At 40.7% G+C, this 11,663-nt stretch overlaps 2 protein-coding genes across 2 annotated transcripts in view; both read left to right on the forward strand.

The window, feature by feature from the left end:
- Positions 1-1,200: 1,200 nt before the first annotated feature.
- LOC105899538 (C-C chemokine receptor type 6-like) lies at positions 1,201-6,610 on the forward strand. The gene is made up of 3 exons (XM_031581753.2): positions 1,201-1,226; positions 5,091-5,698; positions 5,783-6,610. The coding sequence occupies exons 1-3, from the start codon at positions 1,201-1,203 to the stop codon at positions 6,322-6,324; spliced, it is 1,176 nt and encodes a 391-aa protein (XP_031437613.1). The 3' UTR covers positions 6,325-6,610.
- A 4,800-nt stretch (positions 6,611-11,410) lies between these two features.
- The window catches only part of LOC105899517 (C-C chemokine receptor type 6-like), a 1,577-nt gene continuing 1,324 nt past the window's right edge, over positions 11,411-11,663 (forward strand). Inside the window, exon 1 of the mRNA XM_031581783.2 lies at positions 11,411-11,663. This exon is cut by the window's right edge and continues 305 nt beyond it. Coding sequence (XP_031437643.2) covers positions 11,411-11,663 — 253 coding nt within the window.

Raw genomic sequence — 11,663 nt, forward strand, 5'->3', positions numbered from 1 at the left:
ACTATAATGTATTTCAATACAGAGTATATTAAATAAAAAAGAAACATCCAAAAGAAAACATTTATCGGGTTTACAGTATTAGGAGTCAGTCATGGCCCTTTACAACAGTAGAGGGTCCCAGATCTTATTATAGTATTTCAATTTATCATTGTTGTGATATCTGATCTTTTCGAGGCTAAGTACATTCCCCATTTCTCTTAGCCATATTTTATAACTTGGTGCTGAGTCACTTTTCCACATAAGCAGAATCATTTTTTTCGCCACAACCATACCTAAAGAAACAGCTTGAGCTTCATATGTATTAGCCAAAAGTAGAGCCCCTGTCCCTCCTAAGATCGCAACCAATGGATCTGGTTTCAAATTCTTCTTAAAGGCTTTAGAGAAGCATTGGAAATCCTTGGTAGATTTTGAACAATGTTTTGGATTGTTGTCCTGCTGAAACAACCAACCCCGGCATAACTTCAGCTTCCTGACTGAGTCTTGAACATTGTTCCCAAGAATCTGCTGATACTGGGTGGAATCCATGCGACCCTCAACTTTGACAAGTTTTCCAGTACCTGTGTTAGCCACACAGCCCCATAGCATGACGGACCCTCCACCAAATTTTACAATAGGCAGCAAGTTATTTTTCTGTGATGCAAAGCGCTTATGGTTGTGACCAAATAACTCTCTTAGTTTCATCTGTCCACAGCACTTTCTTCCAAAATGATTCTGGCTTGTCCAGAGCAGCCTTTGCATACCTCAAGCGACTCTGCTCGTGGTGAGTACGCAGAAAAGGCATTTTATGCATTACCCTTCCATTGGGATGTCCTTATGCAAAGTGTGCTGGACTGTGGAATGATGTACAATGACACCATCAGCAGCAAGATGTTCTTGGAGCTCTTTAGAGGTGATCTATGGTTTGTCTGTGACTATTCTAACTATTCTTCATCTTTGCCTTTCATATATTTTTCTTGGCCTACCACATCTTTCCTTCACAAGGACTGTTCCTGTGGCTTTCCACTTTCTTACTATATTGCTATCTTTCTGACTGTGGAGATAGACACCTCAAACTTTTTGATAACATTTTATATCCCTCTCCTAATTCATATTGACAAATCATCTTAGTTTTTAGGTCATTAGAGAGTTATTTTGAGGTTCCCATGTTGCTACTCTCCAACAGGGAATGAAGGAAAAGCACACCTAGCAATTAGCTACTGTATGTTGAATGAGCTTTTTCATGAATTGTTGCAGCTTTATTTGCAGTTTAAGGTTCAATCAGTTGATCAAAAGAAATTTGTGTTTCAATCAGTCAGTATCAAGCGACTATAGGTATTCAAATCAACACACTTAAAAGGGTGCCCACATTTTTGCACAGCCTATTTTTCACATTCAATTTTATTTCATGCAACTCAATACTGCTAAATTTTTTGTCTGAAAACCATCCCATCATCCAGCTTTCTATGGAAAATGAATGACATATTGCTATGATGTTTTCTTATAAAGACAGAGCAAATTAAAATGCAACATCAGAGGGGTGCCCAAACTTTTGCATAACACTGTAGATGATACATACAAACATAAGATGGTATATATACATGCCCTTACAAGAGCATTTAAGTAGGTGGGAGCAGAACCAGCAATCACTCTGTAAGCAAACATAAGTGACTTGAACTTGATGCGAGCAGCTACAGGCAGCCAGTGTAGCTCAATAGCGGGGTGACGTGTGCCCTCTTGGGTTGGTTGAACACCAGACGCGCCGCCGCTTTCTGGATCATCTGTAGTGGTTTCACCACGCATGCCAGCAGGGCCGTTAGGAGGCAGTTGCAGTAGTCAAGGCGGGAACTCCCCAATGTTTGCACCAGCAGGTGGGTGGCATACTGGGTTAGGTACGGCCTGATTTTGTGGATGTTGTATAGTGCAAAGCGGCACGACCGGGAGACAGAGGCAATGTGGTGAGTGAATGTCAGTTAGTCATCGATAATGACACCGATATTTCTTGCTTCTTCGGAGGGAACAAGAGATAAGGAGTCAATTTTGATACCGATGTTGTGGTGGATGGCCTGTTTGGCTGGAAAGACCAACAGTTCCGTTTTAGCCAGATTCTGCTGAAGGTGGTGATTCTTCATCCATGTGGATATATCAGAGAGACAATCCCAGATCTGCGCCGAGACAGTGGTGTCGTCAGGAGAGAAAGACAGCTACAGTTGTACAGCTATACACAGTAAAATAATACATACAAACATAAGATGGTATATACACGATATATGTTTACAATACATACAAACATAAGATGGTATATACACGATACATACAAACATAAAATGGTATCTCCTCCCTCCCCTTCTCCTCTCTCCTCTTCTACCACAGACATAGACATATTCAGCAACTTTCTTGGCTTCTTGATTTGACTTTAGTGAGGGTTTTTGTTTAACTGTATTGATTGTAGATTTGATTTGATTTTGTTAGTTTTTTTCCAGGAAAGGATGTTTGAATAAAAAGTAAAGCTGCTTGAAATCCTGAAGTTGATGGATTTATAATATTCTCCGCTATGATAGGACCCTGAATTTGATCTAATCCCTTTGAGTATCATGTAAATGTCAGAATTTACTGGTGGTGGTGGAAAAGCTGCCAGTTCAGTCACTGGCAAATAGCTGCATTTCGTACCATTGTCATAGGATATATTTATGTTTAGATTTTTGGCTTGTAATGATCTTTTAAGGAAATTAGTATCCTATTTCTTGATTCTGTAAATTACTTTTGAAGCCAGTATGATAAAAAAAAAATCATGTTTATGTTTACGTCTATCTTACTCTTGTTTCTTATCCTTTTCTCTGTCTTTAACTTGTCTCAGCAAGTTCAGTTTGGGTTTCTGATTTGGATGGATTTTTACTTTTGGTTTTGCATTGCATCACTCTCTGTGAGCAGGCAAATGTGTGTGTGTGTGTGTGCACACAAGCTCTGTGTTCACTCTACCTTGAGCACTCAGTTGCGGTGGTTTCTCTGTAGTCTCTGGTGTGTGTGTGTGTGTGTGTGTGTGTGTGTGAAGCTCCTGTGTCTCAGGTGAGTCAAGAAAATTTCAGTATCTAACTATCTCTTAGGAAAACTCCTAGAACCCTGACCCGGTACTGATGAAAACACAGAACCCACCATAGAATCTACCGAGTCTCTCGAGGAGGACAGATAAGCAAATAGAACTATGAGGAAGTATGAGACTAGGCTGATTTCTGAATGCGCCTTTGTGACTCTCCCTAATACCCAAACTGCAATTGGTTTACTCTTGTTTGTGCTAAAGTTTAGCTTTTGGTGTAAATGTAGTGTGTGTGTGTGAGGTGATCTGAATGCGCTTTTGTGACTCACTAATACCTAAACTGCAACTGGTTTACTCTTGTCTGTAACGTTGCACCCCAGTTTGCTTGTTTATTTCAGTTTGTTTGTTTGTTTGTTCAAGTTTACTGTTGTTTGTGCTAAAGGTTAGCTCTTGTCTGTGGAACAGCTGTACTCTTGTTGTAGTGTGTGTGTGTGTGTGTGTGTGTGTGTGTGTGTGTGTGTGTGTGTGTGTGTGTGTGTGTGTGTGTGTGTGAGGTGATTGTATGTGTGTATCATGTGTGTGTACTTCCTGGATGAGTTTTGAGTAGTCAGCACAACCATACCACTAAGGTGTATGTGGCCAGGATTAGGGTTGAGTGTGTATGATCAGGATTAGAGTTGAGTGTGTATGACCAGGATTAGAGTTGAGTCTGTATAATCAGGATTAGAGTTGAGTCTGTATGATCAGGATTAGAGTTGAGTCTGTATGATCAGGAATAGGGTTGAGTGTGTATGACCAAGATTAGAGTTGAATGTGTATGACCAGGATTAGGGATGAGTGTGTGTGACCAGGATTAGGGTTGGCACCTAAATTGAGAATACTTTAATGGCAGTACTGTTGTCACAGAAATCACTACTTATGATGTCACTGCAATAACTACAGTAATCACTGGGTGTGACTGCAATGACTTTATTAATAATATCACTGGAACCACTAGTGACGATGCCATTGGAATAACTGCACTGATGACTGGATGGACCTGGAATGACAGTACTAACGATGAAAATGGAATGACTGTACTGATCAAAGATCATAGAGCTCTAGAATCTTTAGTACTAATAATGTAACTGGAATGACCGTACTAATGATGTCTATAGGTAGAGGATACGTATTTCCTATGGGATCTGTATTGAAACCGGAAGTGGGTACTTAACTCCGTTTGACTGGCTAATACCAGGACCTATACTTTTTCGTTGAGAAATTGTGTCGATCGCCTGACTTTTAAACAATCGTTTTTTTTTTCTGTGAAGTTATGCGGCTTAATACTCAACTGACTTGTTAACCAAACTTTTACGAAGTCATACGACTAAACACACAAGTGATTGGCTGTTCAGGTCAGATGACAAGTTTTAACCAACCAGAGACCGGAGTAAAGTACCCACCCGGTTTCAATACGGATCCCATAGGAAATACGTATCCTCTACCTACAATGTCAATGGAATTACTATACTGCTCAAAGATCCGTGTTCTAGAATCTTTAGTACTAAAGATGTCAAAGGAAAAGATCATAGATCATAGAGCTCTCCGCTCCAGAACACGCTCACTGAGGTGTATGTGTCTGATAGCATCTAACCCTCCCGCTCAAAATGTAATCAATATTCACACTCTAGAATATTAATGAATAATATCAATGAACATCAATGAATGAATTTCTTGCAAGAACTGTTTTTTTTGGCACTTTCATGGAAGGTAAATATTTGTCATTGGCTGGCTGGTGTCTGTTATTTTCATTAATCTGCAAAACCTAAGGAAGGGACAGGATCTAAATACAAACTTTGAATAATAAATAAGTGTAACTACAACAGAACTGTAACATCATTGCATCCTGAGAATAACTGTATCAAGACACCATCAAGTGTCACGTGTCAACATATTAGCAGTTAACTATTACTATATTAGCAGAGTCCTATATCACAAAGTGTGATTTGATGCAATGACATAAAATAATTGTACATTCATGGCCCCTTCCTCCAGTGCTCACCTTTCTGATTTGTTTTGTAGGTCGGCTGCCAAAAATGAGCTCTGAAGACTACTATGACGAGGGAATGGTTGAGCCATGTAACACAACAACAGTTGACAATGTGCAGCATGACCTCGGCATTTATGTCTACCCTATCATCGTCGTGCTAGGGCTGCTAGGTAACCTGCTGGTCATTGTCACGTATGCCTTCTATAAGAAGAGCAAGTCCATGACTGATGTATACCTGCTGAATGTGGCAGTGGGGGATGTACTCTTTGTTGTGGTCTTGCCACTTATCATCTACAACGAGCAGAATAACTGGGCAATGGGGGACGTTGCCTGCAAGGTTTTACGAGGTGCCTACAGCCTCAACCTGTACAGTGGGATGTTTCTGTTAGGCTGTATCAGCGGCGACCGCTACCTCGCCATCGTCTGCGCTAGCCGTTCGCAATACCTCCGCTCCCGCACGCTTGTCTACAGCCATGCCATCTGCCTTGTCGTCTGGATGATGGCTCTTCTGCTCTCCCTGCCCACAATCATCTACTCACAACTGTATCAGTTCAACCCTGAAACATTGATGGTAGATTTTTACCAGAACAGCAAGTCTTACAGCAATATCACAGAGCTGACCTTGCTCAACAGCACTGTGACCATCCCACCACTAGGGGATAACCTTGGCCATCACACTGCTTCCATAAAAATTGATCCAGACATATGGTCTTGGGAAGAGGATGGAAATTCCCCCGTGGAACCGCCGGTGTGTGTTCTTCTCTTTGATGAGACGCAAGACGTCATGAAGATTCTGATTCCAAGCCTCCTGATGGCGATAGGGTTCCTGCTGCCTCTGATGGTCATGGCCTTCTGTTACACCTGTGTCATCCTCACTCTGCTCAAGGCGCGCAACTTCCAGAGGCTCAGGGCGGTGCGGGTGGTGCTGACGGTGATGCTGGTGTTCATACTCTGCCACCTGCCCTACAACCTCACACTATTGGTGTACACCATCACGTTGTGGGACCAGAAGGAGTGCAGTGCTGAGATCTCCCTCCAAATGGGGCTGCACCTCACTCAAACTCTGGCCTTCCTGCACTGCTGCCTCAACCCCTTCCTGTACGCCTTCATGGGTGTGCGGTTCCGCAGCCACTTCTGGAAGGTTCTGCAGGACCTGTGGTGTGTGGGGAAGGACTACATGCGGGCGCGACGCCCATCTTCCCGCCTCACCTCAGAGGTCTGCCTGTCGACGCGCAGGTCAGTTGGCGGTTCTAACACAGAAAACGGCACCTCCTTCACCGTGTGACCCAAAGTAGGTCCTCTTAGGATTGAAGGCAGACCTATTCCCACGTCCCAAACTCTAACTCAAACTGTTTCACCATTTTTACCACAGCCTTTTGTAATTATAACCCCACCCACTCCCATTGAAACCATAACGCTATCCCTCATCATTGTAATCAATTCCCCACCATTTATTGGTAAACACCTTTCCCATCTCATTTGCAATGTGACTCTCCTCCTCTCCCTTCCATTATAACCACAGCCCCCACCCCTATTACTACAAGTCACATACCATCTCAGTCATCTTACACATGTGCATAAACAAAGCTTTCTGTGTTTATTGTAAAGCACCTCAGGGAAGTACTGTTGATGTATTTATGAAGTACTTTAGTCTATGCCACCGCACTTTGTTCAACTCTTAATGTATATATATATATATATTTTTGGGATGTTCCTACTGTTTTTGGATAGTTGTATTATTGTTGTGTTATATGTTGTTGTTATGTTATATGTTGTCCCTCGTCGCACCAACAGGAGAAGCACTCAAAATTTCGTTGTATAAATACAATGACAATAAAGGCTTTTCTATTCTATTCTATTCTATGATCCCACCCACAAGTCCGACACATCACTCACCACCATAGCCCCATGCGTCATCATTATAACCCCTCCTTTCAACATTATATACACACCCAAGCATCATTATAACCCCTCCTTTCAACATTACAACCGCACCATTTCACCATTTCACATTAGCTGCTCTTAGAACTAGATATGGGCTCTTCCGACTGAGGTTTATGCGAATATAAGTAGTTTTTGATCTAAGGCTTAGTATGTACTGAAAAAGTAATTCAACAGTTATGTGTGCATCTAAATAAAAATGTATTTTCTTTAAGGCTGCGAGGCAGTGTGTGTGTGTGTGTGTGTGTGTGTGTGTGTGTGTGTGTGGCATTCTAGGTTTTGTTGTAATATATAGGTTTTTTATAGAGTCACCTTAGTACTTAAGTGCACTAAACATTACAAACCATTTTTCAGTGCCCGGAAGGAAGGAAAAGAAGATCAGTGGTTTAAAAAGTGATTCAATTGCCCTACCTATGTGGTCCATGGGACATTTACTTTAATTTATTTACTTTAATAGATTTCTATTTTAATTTTGATTTAGTTTAGTTGACTTTAGCCCTATAGCCAGGGGTTAATTTGGGATCTGTGAGGAGGGTCCTTGTCCAGTGAGGTCAGGGCCCACAGTCCAGACTACAGAGAGTAGAAATAGGAACTATTTCACAGACCACACTATAGACAGTAGAAACAGGAACTATTTCAAAGACCAGACTACAGGCAGTAGAAATAGGAACTATTTCTTCAGTGGAAAGTAGTTCCAGTGAAAACTGTACACCTTTTTAGCTCAGCTCCGGTATTCTCAGGCCCTATTTAACCCCTGCTTATATTTCACCTTACAGAGCCTAGGGCCTATTTAACCCCTGCCTATACAGGGCCTTACAGAGCCCAGGGCCTCAACCCCCCCTAGAGCAAGCACAATGGTGACAAGGGGCAAGGACAAACTCCCTGTTAACAGGAAGAAACTTTGAGCAGAATCTCAGCTCATGAGTGGGGAGGGGGCGGTATCTGTTTGGAGCGTCCGGGTAGAGAGGTAGAGATAGAAGAAAGAGGAAGGGAGAAGAGAGGGAGGAGAGAGAATCAGAAACAACACAGATGAATGCCAACATACGAAAATGTATACGATACATACAAAACATAATATGGTATATACATAATGCATACAAACATAAGATGGTATATACAGTACATGATACATACAAACAAGATGGTATATACATGATGATGGAGATCATTTCCAAGCACTGTTAATGACTTTAGAATATATGAATCAAGTGCCTTGTATTAATAATTACCTTATATGCTTATGTTAACAGGAACATGGCTTTTCTGTGTTCCTGTGTATTGTATATGTGTAACTTTGATTAACTGTCGCCACTTTTTCTCGACCCTGGGAAGATACAAGAAGCTCAGTCGAAAACTTTATTTTGATATATTTATTATGGTATATACATGAGACATACAAATATAATATGGTATTTATATAAGGCATGTATACGATACATACACACATAAGATGGTATAAACATGATACATACAAACATAACATGGTGTCTCCTCCCTCTCCCTCCCCTTCTCTTCTCTCCTCTTCTGCCACAAGCAGAGGTCATAGACTTATTCAGCAACATTCTTTAATGCTTAATTTGACCTTGGTGAGGGTTTTTGTTTAACTGTATTGATTTTTTATTTAATTTCATAATTTCTTTTCAGGAAAGGATGTTTGAATGAAAAGTAAAGCTGCTTGAAATCCTTGAGTTCATGGATTTATAATATTCTCCGCTATGATAGGACCCTGAATGACAGATTTTTCGGTTTTATCTAATCCCCCAGGTCATTTAATCCTTTTTTTAAGAAAAGGGTGATAATTGTGGTGGAAAAGCTGCCATTTCAGTCATTGGTGAATAGCTGCATTTTGTACCATTATCATAGGATATATTTATGTTTAGACTTTTGGCTTGTAATGATCCTTTCAGTAAATTAGTATCCTATTTCTTGGTTCTGTAAATATATGACTTTTGAAGCCAGTATGATAAAAAAGGTACATGTTTATCATATGTTTACGTCTGTCTCACTCTTGTTTCTTATCTTTCTCTTTCTCTTCAGCTTGTCTCTGCAGTTTCAGTTTGGGTTATCTGATTAGGATGGATTTTTGCTTTTGGTTTTGCTTTATTTCATTGCGTCACTCTCTGTGAGCATGCATATGTGTGTGTGTGTGTGTGTGTGTGTGTGTGTGTGTGTGTGTGTGTGTGTGTATGCACAAGCTCTGTGTTCAGTCTGCCTTGATCACTCAGTTGCTGTAGTTTGTCTGTAGTCTCTGGAAGTCTCTGGTGTGTGAAGCTCCTGTGTCTCAGGTGAGTCAAGAACAGCATCTCACTCTCTCTTGGGAAAACTCCTAGAACCCTGACCCGGTACTGATGAAAACACAGAACCCCCCAGAAATCACGCGTTCAGGATTTCATGTAACAAATGCAGCTACTGAGGACAGATAAACAAATAGAATTATGAGGAAGTCCGAAGCTAGACTGATTTCTGAATGTGCTTTCATGACTCTCCTTAATACCCATACTGCAACTGGTTTACTCTGGTTTGTGCTAAAGTTTAGCTTTTGACCGTGGTTCAGCCATGCTCTTGGTGTAAGTGTAGTGTGTGTGTGTGTGTGTGTGTGTGTGTGTGTGAGGTGATCTGAATGCACTTTTGTGACTCACTTATACCCAAACTGCAATTGGTTTACCCTAATTTGCTTGTTTGTCCAGTTTTTTTGTTTGTTCAAGTTTACTCTTGTTTGTGCTAAAGGTTAGCTCTTGTCTGTGGTACAGCCATACTCTTGGTGTTAGTGTAGTGTGTGTGTGTGTGTGTGTGTGTGTGCGTGTGTTTGAGGTGATCATGTGCAGTTGTCATGTGATTGTACTTCCTGGATGAGTTTTGAGTCGTCAGCACAACCATGCAACTAAGGCATAGAATGAAAAAAGAAACTCATTCAATAGGATTCATTTTAGTATAAGGTACCCTTTTTCATATTATCTCTGATATTTTAAGTAAATTTGAGAGTTATTTTCCACCAATGACTCTTTCTTTGTGCTGCCAAACTACTGTTAAACCACATGCTGTAATTCTGAAAACCCACCGACAGAAATGTGCTGTCGAATGTCCCTGACCCCCGTCAGTGTGGTTGTTGTTGAGTGTGTATGACCTGGATTAGAGATCAGTGTGAATGACCAGGATTAAAGTTGAATATGTATGATCACGATTAGGGTTGTGTGTACGACCAGGATTAGGGTTGAGTGTGTATGATCAGGATTAGGGTTGAGTGTGTATGATCAGGATTAAGGTTGAGTGTGTATGATCAGGATTAGAGTTGGCACCTTCTATGTGGACCATGCTTTAATGGCAGTACTGTTGATGTCACAGAAATCAGTACTTATGATGTCACTGCAAGAACTACAGTAATCACTGAGTGTGACTGCAATGACTGTATTAATAATATCAATGGAACCACTAATGACAATCCCATTGGAATAACTGCACCAATGACTGGATGGACCTGCAATGGCAGTACTAATAATGTCGATGGAATTACTGTACTGGCCAAAGATCATAGAGCTCCGTGCTCTAGAATCTGTAGTACTAATGATGTAACTGGAATGACTGTACTGGTCAAAGATCCATGTTCTATAATCTTTAGTACTAATGATGTCAAAGGAAAAGATCATAGATCATAGAGCTATATGCTCCAGAACACGCTCACTGAGGTGTATGTGTCTGACAGCATCTAACCCTCCCCTCAAAATGTAATCAAAATTCACACTCTAGAATATTAATGAATAATATCAACAAACAAACAATTTCTTGCAAGAATTTAGAACAGTTTTTTTTTGGCACTTTCATGGAAGGTAAATGTTTCTCATTGGCTGGCTGGTGTCTGTTATTTTCATTAATCTGCACAACCTAAGGAAGGGACATGATCTAAATAAAAACTTTGAAAAATAAATAATTGTAACTACAACATAACTGTAACATCATTGCATCCTGAGAATAACTGTATCAAGACACCATCAAGTGTCACGTGTCAACATATTAGCAATTAACTGTTACTATATTAGCAGAGTCCTATATCACAAAGTGTGATTTGATGCAAAGACATAAAATAATTGTACATACATATGGCAAAAGTAGGTTAGCACCCTTAAATGTACAAAAAGAGTATATTGAGACATTTATTGAGACATTTGCATAATTTATTAATTTGTAAGATTTATACTAGAGAGGTAGATATTTCCTTGGATTGTTATACCTGATACAACCTAACGTATCTTGATCTGTATAATCTACTGTATCTATCAAACTGTTAAAAAACAAAAGGAGAGTTAACCCTATTCCCAACAGTAACCCTAAACCCAGCATGTCTTGCCATGCCCCTTCCTCTAGTAGTCACCTTTCTGATTTGTTTTGTAGGTTGGCAGCCAAAAATGAGTTTTGAAGAGTACTATTACGAGGGGATGGTTGAGCCGTGTAGCACAACAATACTTGACAATGTGCAGCATATCCTCCGCATGTATGTCCACTCTATCATTGTCATCCTGGGGTTGCTAGGCAACCTGCTGGTCATTGTCACATACGCCTTCTACAAGAAGACCAAGTCCATGACTGATGTGTACCTGCTGCATGTGGCAGTGGCGGACGTCCTCTTTGCGGTGGTGTTGCCACTTATCATCTACAACGAGCAGAATAACTGGGCAATGGGGGTCGTTG

Source organism: Clupea harengus, chromosome 15 (assembly GCF_900700415.2).
Source record: "Clupea harengus chromosome 15, Ch_v2.0.2, whole genome shotgun sequence".
Classification (NCBI taxonomy): Eukaryota; Metazoa; Chordata; class Actinopteri; order Clupeiformes; family Clupeidae; genus Clupea; species Clupea harengus.

What these genes read in the sequence shown, in the direction of transcription:
- LOC105899538 (XM_031581753.2), top strand. Translation starts at nt 1,201, where the DNA reads ATGTTGAATGAGCTTTTTCATGAATT. An exon ending in AATGAGCTTTTTCATGAATT is followed by an intron (nt 1,227 to 5,090) that starts GTTGCAGCTTTA and finishes GCCAAAAATGAG; the next exon opens with CTCTGAAGACTACTATGACG. An exon ending in GACCATCCCACCACTAGGGG is followed by an intron (nt 5,699 to 5,782) that starts ATAACCTTGGCC and finishes CCCCCGTGGAAC; the next exon opens with CGCCGGTGTGTGTTCTTCTC.